General features: G+C 40.1%; 2 protein-coding genes across 2 annotated transcripts; one reads left to right on the forward strand and one right to left on the reverse strand.

The window, feature by feature from the left end:
• Positions 1-493: 493 nt before the first annotated feature.
• On the forward strand, positions 494-7,201 carry lancl2 (LanC lantibiotic synthetase component C-like 2 (bacterial)). The gene is made up of 10 exons (XM_088283337.1): positions 494-1,139; positions 2,015-2,218; positions 2,518-2,635; positions 2,731-2,938; positions 3,022-3,169; positions 3,741-3,887; positions 3,979-4,161; positions 5,130-5,306; positions 5,817-5,889; positions 5,993-7,201. Exons 2-10 carry the CDS (start codon positions 2,054-2,056, stop codon positions 6,067-6,069), a joined length of 1,296 nt encoding a protein of 431 aa, XP_088139463.1. The 5' UTR covers positions 494-1,139; positions 2,015-2,053; the 3' UTR covers positions 6,070-7,201.
• Positions 7,202-7,512: 311 nt separating this feature from the next.
• On the reverse strand, positions 7,513-14,443 carry vopp1b (VOPP1 WW domain binding protein b). Its single transcript, XM_088283338.1, has 5 exons — positions 14,098-14,443; positions 8,801-8,859; positions 8,553-8,630; positions 8,340-8,473; positions 7,513-7,986 (listed from the first exon to the last, which is right to left on the reverse strand). The coding sequence occupies exons 1-5, from the start codon at positions 14,146-14,148 to the stop codon at positions 7,781-7,783; spliced, it is 528 nt and encodes a 175-aa protein (XP_088139464.1). The 5' UTR covers positions 14,149-14,443; the 3' UTR covers positions 7,513-7,780.
• Positions 14,444-15,714: the final 1,271 nt, after the last annotated feature.

A 15,714-nucleotide genomic window follows, 5' to 3' on the forward strand; every position in this document is an offset into this window, starting at 1 on the left:
CTTTTGAAAGATGTGATGAATAATTGGAGACAAAAACTAAAGTATATTTTGGGAGATTAGTGCTCTAGAAGGTTGTTGAGACAACACAAGTGCTTGAAGTGCAATAATTCCTGCACTGTGAACAAAAAAATGGGTGAACTCAAAATCTCATGGAAACAAACCCCAATAAAATTTTATATTAGTTTTTGAGTATGCACAACTTAAAAACATCACTTAACTAAATAAAAATGTAGTTATGTAACGATAAAACATTGTCTCTGTTGTTTCTAAAATGATAGAGCACAAGTAAAAAACACAACAACGTTGAAGTGATTCGCCAAATAAGTAACCGATCACAAAAATAAATTACAAATGGCTTAAAAAATACAATTTACTCTGTGCATGTTTGTAGAATTAAACAGAATCGGACTAATGGAAAATCTATCTTGCGAATTTCATATTTAAGGAAATGTGGTTTATTCGTGTATTTCATTTTCACAGCTACGAGCAAACGAATGGCACTTTTTTTGAGAGGAGGAGCTAAATGAAATAATTTCAATATTGAGAGAGGATGTTCGGTTATTTCCCATGCCTAATGGCGTTTTGGCAAGTGAAGCGGTATCATCTGGCGCACGTGACTCTTTCATGGTCCATTGTGGCGAAAGGGAGAAGGGTGGGGTGCAAGTGGACTGCGTAAGGATGGGTGGCGGCATGTGTGGATTTATTTGCAATGTCTAATCCCGACAGCACAGCATCATACACCAACACCATCTGCCACCAATTCACAGTCGGAGTCAGCTGCTTGCACTGGGATGCTGGGTACTGGCGGGTACTGATTGTTACTGGGATGACTTGAGTGGCTGTAGGGGGGAGGGGGTTAGATATTCACCCGCAGTGTGTGTGTGTGAGGGGGGTTGCCTTTTTATTTGTCGAGCGGCGTCTTGCAGCAGGGTTTGAGGATGCCGAAGGTCTGTAGTTGATGGAGGCTTCTTGTCCCGCCCGATCGCCTTGACTGCGGCTTCCAGCTTTTATTCAATGTGGATGGGAGACTGCAGGCTGGGGCTGTGGGAGACGCTACTGGGAGGCTGGTGGTTGCTAAAGTAGGATCCTCCTCATCCACGCAGACTCCAGGGACACCATAGCCTGCTCATCACATCCCGGTAGTATCATAATTGTTCCTCAGGATATGTCTTTTAAGCTTTTGTGATTGAAGAATAAATATAGGCCTACTGAGGATTGCACACTGGTGTTGAAATAGTGTTGCATATGCAAAACAAATGGATGGAAAACTAGTTTTAAATCACAAAGAAATAAATATTGGTTTGGTAAATGCATGCGTTTTCTAAATGTTATTAAAAGTGAAGCCAAGGAAGATTACTGTGTCTCCTGTGCACTAACTAATATGTCATATTCGTTTAAATACCCAATTTTATCGCGAAATGTATTCTCCAAATGTGAATTTATTTCTTGAGCAAGATTTTTTTTAACAAGTTTTTGTGTTTATTCAAACAATTTTAAGTCACAATTAACAACAGCAGCCCGAAGTGAAAAGCTGGAAGAATTCATACCTGAGCAAAGTTCTGTTGTGTTTAACATGAGTTCAATGCATTTGCTATTATTTTTTTTAAATACTTTTATTAGGAATAAAACCACTCATTTTTAATGAACACTTAGGCTTACTACACTACAGCATTTTAAAATTGGAAATGATCGTTATACTCTGCGTAAAACGTTTGTTACTAGATTATAGAGTCAAGATTCAAAGTCTTTCTCGTCATATGAATATTAGATAACAAGTTACACTGCAATGGCAAATTTACAGTTTACGTGGATGTCAACATAATATAAAATAATAAATAACGGATTATAATTCAAAGAAAAATCAATTAAATCGAGTTAATGCGAGTTTATATATGTCATAGTCTTGCATGAGAATTCCATAATGAATAAATAAATGGGCAGAATAAAGTCTTTCGTAATTATTTAGGAATGTGAATATCTGTGTACTTACGAAACGCGTTTTATCAAATTTCAGCGTGTCGGAGGATTTTGACCCTCCGGAGCCGCCGTACAGATGGGCGACAACATGTCAAAGCGTCTGAAGCTCATCTCCGTGACTGAAGCTGAGATGGAGGAGCGCTCTTTTTCCAATCCTTACGCCGACTGGGACCAAGGACTTCCCACGTCCAGTTCTGGAGCAGAAGTGGATTACAATGAACCGTTTGACGAAGAAGGAAAAGTAAGCTGCTGTGTCCTTTTTGCAGAATGTTACGACATTTACGTATGGTGCGTGCTAACATAAACCAAGGCTGGCTAAACGTGGACATTTGCAGTTAAGTGCACTGTTAATGTTAAAATTGTGCAGAATGTTCCAGCATCATATAATAATAATAATAATAATAATTATGACAGCTGTGCAAGTGCCCAGTCGTGCAATAATGATACATAATGATGGCAATTGTGCAGATGCAAAAGAATCGTCCCACAATTAAGAGTCACTTACACTCTTGACTTACTCGTATTTATTGGGACTCTCAGGTGAGCTCATCCTTCCAAAGGAAGGTCCAGAGTAAGATGAAAGATCTGATTCAGCAAATGGAAGAAGGTCTAAAGACTGCTGACCCCCATGACTTCTCTACTTACACCGGCTGGACAGGTCTGTCGCCTGTGAAGATGTAACGATGAAATGTCAGATTATTAATCAACACTCCAATGAAAATGTTCCTCCATAATTCCCTCTCTTCTATCAAGGGATTGCTTTACTGTACGTACAGCTGTATCGTGGGTCCAATGACGTTGCACACCTGCAAAGGGCGTTGGACTATGTGAAGAGATCGATGAGGATTCTGAATGGCCGGAAAGTGACTTTTCTTTGCGGAGACGCCGGGCCGCTGGCGGTGGGCGCGGTGGTCCACCACCAGTTGGGCAACGCTGCTGACAGCAGCGATTGTCTTTCTAGGCGAGTGTTCCGACAATTAAGATGCAGTTTTCCTGACTCTCACCAAATTAAATGCTTTTTTTTTTTTTTTTCTCGCTCCTCAGGTTGCTGCAGCTGCAGCGGTCAGTGCTCGGTCCCGATTCGGAAATGCCGGATGAGCTGCTGTATGGACGAGCTGGTTACCTGTACGCTTTGCTGTATGTTAACAAGGAAATAGGAGGCAACACGGTGGATGAAGCCACCGTTTCAAAAGTGAGACGCAAGAATGCACTCGTTTTGAGTTTTTCAATAAATATACAATTCAAAGAATGACCTATTTGCTTTCCAAAGCAAATCGGTCAAAGGCAAAAGCCGCCATTTACCCAAAAGGGCTAATGGCGTGGATGCCCGTAGTGTCTGAGGTAAAAATAACATTTTGCTTTGAAGAAAGTTTCCTGCAGCACTGCGGTGCAGTCGACCATTATTTGTGCTCATAAATCTGGCCCGGGCAGCACAGCTCATTGCCTTTATCAAACGGTGCCTCTGGGCGCAGTTAGCAAGTGTTGTTTCCTTTTTATTTTTCTCAGTGTTCCGGGAGTCTGCAGTTATCTTTGATCGTCACTTCATAGGCTGTCTGCGGGCCTCTCGCTTTATGGCCTAGTTAAATTGTTTTATCGGAAGCCACATTGCTTCATTTTCTTGTGCATCACTATCGGGAGCGATTACTACAACTTTATTTTTAATGATTAAATCAAAATTCAATCAAGGAGCTGTACTTTGCTTCTTCTCATGTATTTACTTTTGAATTGCCTTTTTCTTGAAACTTTCTTCTTTTCCGTCACAGGTCGTGACAGCCATTATTGAGTCTGGGAAGAATCTGTCAGCAGAACTTAAGAAGTCAGAACGCTGCCCCCTGCTGTATGAATGGCACAACAAGCAGTATGTTGGCGCCGCCCATGGCCTGGCTGGAATCTTTTACATGCTCATGCAGGTAAAGCAAGCCTGATAAAGTCCACTTTTGTGTCCTGATTGACATGACCAAAATGTGCTGGACCGTGTGTGAAATATGTCTCTCCATTCAGCCAGGGGCGAGGGTCCACCCAGACTTGCTGTCCGAGTTGGTTCGGCCCAGTATCGACTATATCCGCCACAAGAGATTCCGTTCGGGCAACTTCCCTTCGTCTCTGAGCAATGAGAGCGACCGGCTTGTTCACTGGTGCCACGGAGCACCCGGCGTTATCCACATGCTCATTATGGCTTATAAGGTCAGAATGATTGAGCTTATTGACGTTATAGGGAGCTTACGTGTGGTTGGGGAAATCTATTTTAACGTTATGAAAATAACCGTATTTTTCAGACTATAAGGCACATTTTAAATGCTTTGATTTTCTCAAAAATCGACAGTGAGCCTTATAATCGGATGCGTCTTACGTATGGACGCAGAATGAAGTTTGACTTATTTGTTTCTCTTAATGTGCAGTATTGCGTCGTATAACCTGGTGTACCTTATAACCCGGTGCGCCTTATAACCATGCACCCTATATATAGAAATTTTAAAAAAATGGTGGAAAATATTATAAGATGAGTGGAAAGTATTATACGCTTTATATTGTTGTACTTAGAATTTAATTGTCATGTTTGTCTGCTTATGGCCGTACAAAAAGTTTTGAACGTGATATTTTCATTATCGTATCCATAATTGCTATAGAAAGTTTCCAGTGTGGAATATTCCAAAACCGCCCAGTTCAATTTGCCATGAAACATTCTGGAATTGTACCAGAAATGTCCCATCCCTTCGCAAGCCTCATTGATCATCGAGTAGTCCGCAGTCAAACAGTGATTCATCTGTTTATAAAACACGGTCGAGGGCGAAAGAGACGAAGGTAGGATACGTGCAAGGAATTTGTGTCACACGCGCTATATTTCTTTTTAATGGCCTGACTTTACACGCCACACACACTGTAGCTATAAAATGTCGGTGAATTCCCTCCCTTCTTTCTCAGGGAGCCGCTTGGCACCAAATGTGCCGTTAGCTCTCTCACTGCAGTCACGAATCCACAAAGTCTGGCATCGCACAAACCTCAGTGAGCCCCCGCAAGAAGCTCAACATTCGAAGTCCTTATAAGGGAATCCATTACGGATGATGTTCTTTTTGTGTTTACGGAAATTATTTAAAAGAAAATTGAGCTTCAGCGACATATAAGACTGTAGACTGCGACTTGCGTGCCTCCAGGTTTTCAAAGAGGAAAAATACCTGAAGGAAGCGATGGAATGTGGCGAGGTGATCTGGCAGAGGGGCCTTCTCCGAAAAGGCTACGGCATCTGCCACGGAACTGCCGGCAACGGCTACGCCTTCCTATCTCTGTACAAGCTCACCCACGAGAAGAAGTACCTCTACCGTGCCTGCAAGGTACCCCGAACGGGTCTCGCTGCAAATTTGCACCTGCATTTTTTTTTTTTGGGCGATATATTTAGCCTACACTAATTTCGTGGAATTAAAAGTCTTATTGATTAAACTTTGACAACATTTCAAATAATTATTTAAAAATGTGACCATATTAAGCGCCTCAGAGAGAAGCAATTGTCTTTCGGCTACTCCCAAGTATTAGCGTTATTTATTAATTTAATTTCTGCATTTCTAAGTATTTGTCAAGTGCAGGTTAAAAAAATCACAAAATTATTGTGTAATAAACAACCTTCCTGCTTCTATACAAACAGAAATACCGAAATAAATTTAAAATTAATCCTGAAAGTTGATGCTTGATATGAATTGGCAAAGACAAAAACGTAGGACATTTGTTTTAGTTTTATATCATCTAGTTTTAGCTCTTTTAAAATGTCTTTTTTATTTCATTGCCAAAAAATTTTCAATGTCGTAATTTTGTTCGTTTTTTTTTTGTTGACTCTTATAAATGCTCAGTTTGCCGAGTGGTGTTTGGACTACGGCACTCACGGCTGCCGCATCCCTGACAGACCCTACTCGCTTTTTGAAGGTATCTGAAAATCAAGCATTCTCCACAGTCTTCTCACGCGTCATAAATGTGAAAATTGATTTTAAAATCTCCGAGTGGAATAAATCCCATTTTCGCCCATCAGGTATGGCGGGGACCATCCACTACCTGTCGGAAATAGCCGCACCTGAAGCTTCCCGTTTCCCCGCCTTTGAACAGTGATCCGTTGGAGCCAAGAATGGGCAGATGCTTTGAGAACTTTTGTTTCAAGCTGCCAAAACTTTAGGAGTGTATTCGGTCAACTTTGAGGGGTCCCCACCAGCAGCGCTGCTTTAACTCATTCTTTTGGACACCTACGGAAAGCCGTTGGAGGGTACTAATGTGCTCTTTGTCTTGACCCGTAGGACAATTCGGTGCACTACTAGTATACGTGTGACACAACTGTCATGTGTCCTTTAAGAAAATATGGCCAAGAAACAAAATACCTGGACTGAACATATAGTGTTTGTAATCACACGCATGCTCAAGTGGTTCATGTCCTGTCAATAATGTCATTTTTTTTTTTTGTTTTGTTTTCCGTTTTGTGTTCCCTGTTATCTTGAACTTAAAATTATTTATTTTTTTTAAATTGTCTTAAACTGGAAGTATTTTTTGCATTGAGTAAGAAGCCAAAACATTAATGCATGTTTGATGATAACCCAGAAATTAAATAATTAGCCTCTGAAATGATGACAAAAACACAAACTGGCGATTTAATAATTCATGCAAAGCAGTTCTGTTCATCTGAAGCAGTGGTTCTCAATTTCTCTATTTTTTTATTTTTTTTTTACACCAAGTACCACGTTGGGAAAAAAATACTTTGATCTTAAGTACCAGCAGAATGACCAACATTAAAATAGTCGGTTGCTTAGTGGGCCCAAATGTTTTGTTTCTTTTTAAAACAACTTAGCATTTAAATGTTGAAAACAACTTCAAGAATAATTCAGTTAATGTTTTGCAAATTAAATAAATGTTTGCAAATAAAATTTATTGCACTAAGTACAACCAAAATGTGCTTAAATTCACTATAGTGGATTGAAAAAAAAAATGTTTTAGGCAGTTTGACTATTTTCATTTCATTGTAGTTTTCATCGTTTTAATCGTCATTGAGGCCGACAGCTTATGAATGCCTAATTCTCTTTATGGGATCTTGTCTGGTCTGTCTCTTGTCTCAAACTGTGTTTTGATCTGAAATGTGCCGTTTGACCAGCCAATGTGTTTAAGGATCTGATCATATTGTATAAATTGTGAAAAAAAAAAACATGTTCCACTTGTTTAGCAGTAAATTTTACAATAAAAAAAAAATCCGTTGTGGCGCAAGTCTGTTTATTGTATTTTGTAAATGGGACAAGGAGAATGAATGAGGACCTAAACCACTGCCCTGTGGCACACCTAACTGGAGTGGTGCTTTTTGTCCAGTCTGAGTAGACCACAAAAAGGGAAGGCAACCATTTGAGGGTTAAATTTTCGCCCCACAGTGGAAATGGATACCAGTTTCTCGACTCAACTTGCTAGGCTGGTGGCAGATCCAGTGCCACTTTCAAGAAATAGCCAGACTACACGGTCTGATATCTGATATATCACGACATCAGACTTCAACGCAACCCAACAAGGCACTGAGACAACTAATATCTCACTTTTTATTACATGGCGCTTTTCGATGGCATTATACATTGTGCAGTTGGACGGCAAAAGGAAGCTGGTGACATTGAATGCACCAAATCCACTTGCATGAAGAGAAAATAAATGGTGAATGCAAATGAACGTGTGAGTGTGCATCTAGATTCGGACTGCTGTGCCTGTTTTTTTTTTTCCAGGACGACAAACGGTGCCAGTGTTCTCACACAAACAGTCATGGTTCAAACAAATGGCGGCCTTCCTTCTTCCTTCCTTGTTACTTCTTGTCCCCGTTGTGGAAAATTTGTTCATAGGACGGTGGGGGGTGGTTGCAGTAAGATGGCGGCGGCGGGTAGGAGGCCAGCATCATGTGGGCGGAGCCAGGCTGGGGCGGGTACGTGGGGTGCGACATGGCAAGCGTCGGGTCACCAGCCGTCATCCCGTTCACGCCGAAGCCCTGCATACTTCCTGGCTGCTGGGAAACTGCACAGAGCAAAGACGATATATGCTCGTGAGAAATGCAGTTGTTTTTGATTATATGCTAATTCCTGTTAGCCGGTCAACAAAGTTTTGTATTATATGTGTATATGTTTTCAAAATTGTAGTCCCCACCTCCCAAAGACGTATTTACACGTCTTTTTTGTTGCGTCATCATTTTTATATCTGTAGAACACAATATTTTGTAGGCCTTGCAAAATCAGTCAAAAGGTTTTTGTATGCTAAGTTTAACCTGGGTTGTTAGCAGATCACAAAGTCTTTGCTGCATGTATGTTTTTTAATTATTTTTTTATTTTTTTTAATTCATTAAAAATAGACTTTTACACAATACTATTTACCCGGCGTGGTGACAGGGTGTCTGGTGAAGGACACGTTGAAGGCAGGCTCATCTCTTAGAGACGAGGGGTACATCCTTCGACGGATGAAGAAGCCGGCGCCACAGCAGAACAGCACGCCCATCATGAGCAGCACCCTGTGATGCAACAACGAAGAAGGCGGATGGAGAATTGGGAATAAACGTTTGCATGCGGTTCTGATGGCTGAGCACTCACCAGAAGTACCAGAGTCTCTGGATGGACAGAGCTCTCACACAGCAGCGAGTCCCGCAGCAGTCCTCGTATGAGCGACATCTGGATTGACGGTGACGCAGATAACAGTGAGGTCATCTATGCAAGTGACTAATTAATTTAGTACTCTCATTGTAGTCAAACGGAAACCGCGTTGAAATGATGTAGCGAACTAAATTATTGGCTTCCCAGTCAGCTTTCCAGTTTAAAGGGTCACATGCGGTGGTACTTACATGAAGTAAATTGGGTAGCCACCTTCAAAATACCAGCAGTACTTTTTGGCCTCTACAACCTGTAAAAATAAGTATAAACAAAAATTGTATTCAATTTTCCATTTTAGGTGGACGCAAAGGCCTCAACAGAGATAATGTCACAGACAAATTTTTTTACTTTAGCTTCAATGACAATTTTCCATTAGCCTGTCTATGGCGTTTCGTAGTATATGTTCGGATTACTTTTGTTACAAGAAATAATTTTTGATATTGTGTATGTGTGTATATATAAAATTAAGAATCTGATTATACAGCTAGTGTATCGTGTGCAGGTGAACCCAATGAAGCATCCGCTGACTGTATATCATCAACACCCTTCAGTATACAATTTAATCGTCTAATTTGTGATGAATTTTCGAGTCCCTCCAAACAAAGCAACGATCCCCCTGCAAACTCTGAGTGCTCCCATTTGCCGTCATGAAAATGCCGAGCGCCGCTGCCGGCTGTCTGCTTAATTAACTGCCTTTGAAATGATCTCCCCGTACGCGCGTGAAACTGCCGGCTTGATCCGATTTGCCAGGAGAAGATGAGAGTACTGAGAGGACCCAGAGAAGAAAACCTGGGCTGAGTACGACCTGAGGGCCCCTACTTGGCGCATCGAAAGTTCTTGATGTCAAAAATAAAATGTATGTATCGGTAGATAAGCGGTGATTTTATTTTGATGTTCATCTGTGAAATATTGCCTATGTTGGCTGCCATTTTTTAAAATAAGGACTACTCTGCAAAAAAAAAAAAAAAAGCGGAAAATGACAGCAATGACATTTTCTGCCAACCTTTAATGCTTCCCCAAAAAATAAATAATAATTTTCCTGATATATTTGTTTCACTGCACAACTGAGAGATAAGTTGGCAAAATTTTTTGGCGGGGCGGAATGTTGGAATTTTTGGGCTTATGCTGTTAATGCGTGAAAATGTAAAAATTTGAGGACAAAAGAAAAAAAAAATCTGACGATTTTTGCTTTTTATAAAAAAGCTAATATCGGACAATTTGGCTACTAATAAATAAAAATGAAAATAAAATAATAAATAAAAAATAAAAAAATCTGCTAAACACAAACAGCTCACATTCCAAAATTTACCACTATCCATTTTCCAAGTTTGCACCTAATCGTTATCCATTTACCAGCCATGGTCATCATCCAGCTCTGTTCATTGTCTTGGCCCAATTAGACAGAGCGAAAGAACTGACGGAGGAGGAAAATGTCCCTCTCTGTGCTCCCGTGGGACAGAAATGACTCTTACACAACCAGCAAATGTGCTCTGCTGCTTTAAAAGCTGCTCGGAGGTTTTAGCCAGAGGACATTGGATGGGGGTTGAATAGTTCAAATGGTTCTACACTGAACATTAAGCCCTTAGAAGCACAAGTGTGTGTGTGTGTGTGTGTGTGTGTGTGTGTGTGGCGATCCGGCTGCTTCGCCTTTGTAGTTGCTGCTTGTGAAATGCGTGCGATCAATAATGAAACTCCCTCACAGACATTCGGAAGCATTACATTGCTCTGATACAACGCCGCCCTACCTTCGCAATCGCTCAAAGGCGGAAAATTCAATCATGGAACACTTGCCTCGAAATATACAGTAAGGCATTTTCAAATCATACATTCAACTTTGGTAAAATAATTAGAGAGAAGCGAGTATCAACCAATGCCAGGTATTGCGGCGATATTTGGTTTATTCCAAGGTATCGAGTACTCGTGAAGAATGCCAAAACTAGCGACCGATACTAAAGAAAAAAAATCTGATATTGACGAAATGTTTATCAAAATTGGTGGTCTACTGCAATTTGATTTTAAATTTCATGTATCATAAATCCTCGAGGTATCGGGATTCGTGAATATTCATACTGGTATCGATCTGGAAAAAAAATTGGAAATCAAAAACAGGGTTGAAACAAAGTGAAAAGTAGTGTATTTTATTTCTGAAATGAAAAAAAAAAATCGAATCAACCGTTAGTGTACTAGAAAGTGCAAGATGCAATATCAGCCTTTCTCTGCTTCCTGACTAAAATTAGAACATCTGCTCACAGGCTTTATGCATCTCTCAGCCAAAAATGGCCCAAAAGTGCATTTTCCATTTTCGGCCCATTGTCACTAAATGAACACATCTAAAAAAAGGGTGACGATGACAATAAAAAAAAAAAAAAAAAAAAAAAAAAACACAGACCAGTCTAACGTTGACTTGCCATCGATCCAAATCTCTGCTTCGCCACTTAGAAAAGATGCATCATGCGGGTTCTGCCATTACATTAAAGCCACAAGGAAAAGAAAATCGTTCCCGCCACCAATCTAGAGTGAATATAAATTCCCACAGCAATTTCTGAGTAGTAAATCCAGTTTATACTTTCCCAGAGCGTTGCAGTTTTTTTTTTTTTTAAATTGCATTTGTCATAAATTGTGTTACTGGAACTATAGTGGGATGTGAAATGAGCCCAGTTCTGCTTTAGCGCACGATTGGGGATGACACAATTAAAGAATGTGTACATAAAACATGAATGGTGTTATTTTTTTGTTTAATGCTCCAAAGAAAATCGCCACAGAAAATCCCAACAGCTGTGAAACCTGGTCCGTGTAAAAAAAAAAAACAGAAGACAAACAACACTCGCCATACGGTCACACAATAATGTCATCAAGTTCTAAATATAGACGCAGAAAGGAGAGCGACTGTTTATTCATTTCAAGCCTAAAACAATTAGGGGTCACTCGTCTCAGGTCTTCCAAGTATGAGCTTGCTAGCGTCATGTCCCGAACAATTCCAATACGGGGAAGGCGTTTAACCAAATGAGGATAAATGAGAATGGAGAACGTTCTCAACTCGTATTTTAGTTCCAGTTGTTTGTTTTGAACTTGATAAATTGCCAACGAGTGCTCTTTTTTTTTTTTTTTTCTCATTTGCTTCACGACATAATTACTCAAGTACTGACTTGTGCAATGCCCGAGTCACTTTATTCGAGTGTAAAACAATTGGGGAAAAAAAATCCTGTGCATCTTTACAAGTCACTTTTTTATGCGGGAAAGGATCATTTTTGCTGCAAACTTCGTTGTCATCACATTTCCAGAGCGCAGAAATGAGCATCTGGCAATCTGCCAGAATGTGCCGCTCTGAATTATATTTCCATAAAAAAAAAAAAAAAAACACGAAAGCCATTCAAGTTTTTGACAACAAACATGGTGTGTCGTGTCAGCCGGAGTGTGCATTCTCAGCACTGGAGAGAAAATTCAGGATGAGTCAAAATACCCTCGATTTTAAGCGCAGCACATCTGGCCACAGATTGTCATTAAAACACAAACTTATTAACAGTTTTCCAAATAAGATTCAAAGCGTGCTTGCGTCAAGTTCTTTGTCACTCCTAGGTGAGGTTTATTATAAAGCTGACAAAAAAAAGAAATAGAGAATTTAGAGTATATTTAAGCACATTAAGCTAGCTTAATGCTAATATACAATGTGACATGCCAGTGGCTAGCGTGACATCATTAGATAATTAATAATTTTACAGTCCCAAAATGTAATTATCCTTACGACCGCGTTTCACATCTCAAAGTCCGATACGCAATTAGATGTTGTAAGCAAGCAAATTACGCAAGAAAAAAGGCAGTATGCTGAGTTAATAAGAAATGGAAAGTTATTACATTTAGCCAAATTGGACAGTGAGGTGGCAAGGTGACAATTTTTTTTTAGATGACCTTCTTCATGAGTTATGGTTCTAGGTCATTTATTTACTTTATTATTTCGTTATTATTGTTTGACCATTGCAACAGTTGCATTCAGCGTGGTTTGATTGGTTGGTGGAACACGCGGATGATGTGCTAGCTAGCGAGCTAGCTAGCTGAGTTCAATCAACGGCGTTTGCAGTGTGTATGCGCTTCAAACATGTTTTGGATTGTTTGTAAAATACGAGTGACTCGAGAGTCACTACGTTCTTGACACTACATTAAAAATATATGAACAATAAATAAAAGTAGCTGCTGTAATGCTACGATTTAACAGCGACATGTTTCCATCATTCAAAAATACTGCTCGAGGAGAAAAATGCTCACATCAACTGCGGACATTCCTCCTAAATTTTAACCAAGTGAATTCTTAGTCCCAAAACTGACCATTTGAGTCTGACTCAAGTCGAGCCACCGCTGGTTCTAACACGGATCAAAGTGAACAGTGTTGAAGGGCTTGATTCCGACCACACTGCCAGTCGGTGTACATTTAAAATGGATGAGCTCAGTCAGCTGAGTGTTGATAAAATAATAATGATTCAAGTTAATAATAAATGTATATGAGTGTCAGCGGTGGGCTGTAAAGGGAAATGGGGATCGTTACAATTTCCGCCAGAACAAACCTTGTGGGTCATAATGTTGCCCTATTGTCATACACGCAGGACCTTCAAACCATCCATTCATTTTCGATACCGCTTATAATGGACTGTCTAAAATAAAACTCCTCAACTCAACTTCAAAAGAGCCACTAGACTTTCAAGATACCACCAGAGCAACACCATAATTGCTTCAGCCCGCTCAAAAAAGAGTGAGTGGGCGAGTAACCAGTCCAGGGTGTACGCCAGCTCCTCCCCCTTTTTTTAGATTAGACATGAAAATGGCCAATATTGCCAGATGGAAATTGCAAATGAAAATCGGTTCTCAGTTGTCTTACTCAAAAACATAAAGGTTGGATCAATAAAAATATTAGGTTTTTTTCAATGAGTAAAGGAGGATAAAGTCCCCCCAAAATCTGTGAATAGACAAATATGTGATTGCCAAATATGAGCTTCATTGTATATTCATTTTTAAATCTTGTGGGTGAGGAGGCACATTGCTGACGTTAAAAAAATAATGATATACTTCATAATATTAAGGCCCAACAACCCCTATGTGGGAATTTTAGTCTCAAAGCCTCAAGACCAAATATAAAATGAGAATGAATCCGAGACAATGCATAGATGAGTAACCTCTCACCTTTTCGCCCCAATTTGTCGGTGGAAACAAGCAGACTGCTTATCATAAAGTTAGCAATTTATTCATTTTTTTTTAAAGCCGATTTGACAAAAACATGTCATATATCCAGTTGATGTCCTAATCCGACCTCTATGTTTTCTGTCATTTTTATTCCACGGGAGGTAAAGTTAAATTGAGGTTATTCTGACACGGACTCGTCTTGCACGGCTCTTAATATAACACAGCACGTGACTGGAGCTTGAGGGGGGGGGGTACATTTTTATTTATTTTTATTTAAATAACAAATGGAGGACCGAAGCCGACAATGTCTGTCACTCACCTCTAGAAATAGCCAGAATGTCAAGGCTAAATCGGTCCGAGGATTCCTCATCTCTCCGCGGGTCAAAGTAAGCGCTCCAACCGAAAAGGCCGACGCGGAGACTCGACGCTCCTTTATGACCGCGTCGCTTTCATTCCCGCTCCCGGGGATCCGCGGAGATCACATCCGGACGGTCCGCCGCCACCACGGGAGTGCGTCTGGCGCCCGGTAGGGAGGAGGAGGAGGAGGAGGAGGAGGAGGAGGAGGAGGAGGAGGAAGACAAGACAGCCTTGCTCCGTGAGACGGAGGATTTAATGGCGAGGCAAGACAGAGGCGACGGTAGCCTGCCTGTGATGTTTGCTTCCAGCACGCCCCTTTCGCACCCTCGTCGCCCACCCAGATCACGCGTTTCATTTGGAGATATTACTTAATCGTGGCATAAATTCCCGGACTAAAATCATCGGATGCAAATTAGCCATTGGCTATAATCTGGCATATTTACAGGAAACTGTTTTATTAATATGCACTGTCCCTGTATACTTTAAAAAAAAAATAAAAACAAATACAAACAAAACAAATCATTGGGGTGAATGGAAATGCCAGTGATGCATTCAGTTTTAAAAAAAATCTGATTTGTATTTAATTTCATTTTTTTCTTTTTCATAGTTTGTCTTTTGTACGGTACGGTACAGTACGGATCGCGCCAGGGGACATGTCAAGAATATTTAATAAGCCTTATAACGCATTACTTGGCGATATAATGCAATACCAGGGGCGCTGCGAGGGATTTTGGGCCCCATGAAAGGAAATCTCAACTTATTTTACTGACAAAGATCCATTTTATTGATATTTTTGACTATTCCCTTATTTATAAAATCAATTAGATAGTTATTTGTTAGCGTAAACCCGTGAAAATCTAATGCAATTCTTGCAGATTCAATTACCTGCTGCAAGACTGAGACCCTATATCCACAAACTGTCTCTCTATAAGATGGCTGAATCCTGATATTTTTTTACGATATTAAACTAGAATATTCAGATCACAGCACAGATGGAGGCGGTCTTCTTTTTCCATGCCATTTTGAATTTTGCATGGGGATGGCAGATGGCGCCATTAAGAATGCAAATTAGCATTCCCCTATAAAGAATTATTTTAAAATGTATGTTGATCACTTGGTGTTATCACCTTTATTATTATTATTATTATTAATCATTAGTTACATATGATTTTGGCCACAATGTCACTTCCATTAATACCTTTAGAGAAATCTAATTTATAGCTGTTTTGATCAAATATGAATCAAATATATTGTGCAGTTAAACAAGCAATTAGATTAGTCAAGGGGGACTTCTGAATATGCAACAGCTACAGTGCTCCGTAACACATTGCAAAAAAAATATTCCATACTCAGCATTTTTTGGTCCAAAATGCTTACGTGAAGGTTAATTAACCAAGACTGGATGAGTCATGCAAAACACACATCATCATCATTTTCTATTTTAGTCCATAGCACAGCGTGAACAAACAGTCACCTTTAGTGGGAAACGAGCACAATGGTTCAAACGGGTGAGTTGCCTGTGTGTAGTTCCAATTTTGGCCACAGGGCGGTGGTACAGTATATGTTTTAGGCTTTTTAC

The sequence above is a fragment of the Idiotropiscis lumnitzeri genome, chromosome 19 (assembly GCF_059441095.1).
Source record: "Idiotropiscis lumnitzeri isolate Australia: NSW breed Sydney's pygmy pipehorse chromosome 19, RoL_Ilum_1.0, whole genome shotgun sequence".
In the NCBI taxonomy this organism is placed as follows: domain Eukaryota; kingdom Metazoa; phylum Chordata; class Actinopteri; order Syngnathiformes; family Syngnathidae; genus Idiotropiscis; species Idiotropiscis lumnitzeri.

Bases quoted from the DNA above. Each gene is read 5' to 3' on its own strand.
- lancl2 (XM_088283337.1), top strand. From the start codon at position 2,054: ATGGGCGACAACATGTCAAAGCGTCTGAAGCTCATCTCCGTGACTGAA. The intron at 2,636-2,730 runs GTCTGTCGCCTG...TCTTCTATCAAG, and splicing joins TACTTACACCGGCTGGACAG to GGATTGCTTTACTGTACGTA. The intron at 2,939-3,021 runs GCGAGTGTTCCG...CTCGCTCCTCAG, and splicing joins AGCAGCGATTGTCTTTCTAG to GTTGCTGCAGCTGCAGCGGT.
- vopp1b (XM_088283338.1), bottom strand. From the start codon at position 14,148: ATGAGGAATCCTCGGACCGATTTAGCCTTGACATTCTGGCTATTTCTA. The intron at 8,631-8,800 runs GTAAGTACCACC...CCGTCAATCCAG, and splicing joins GGCTACCCAATTTACTTCAT to ATGTCGCTCATACGAGGACT. The intron at 7,987-8,339 runs GTAAATAGTATT...TGCTCTGTGCAG, and splicing joins ACACCCTGTCACCACGCCGG to TTTCCCAGCAGCCAGGAAGT.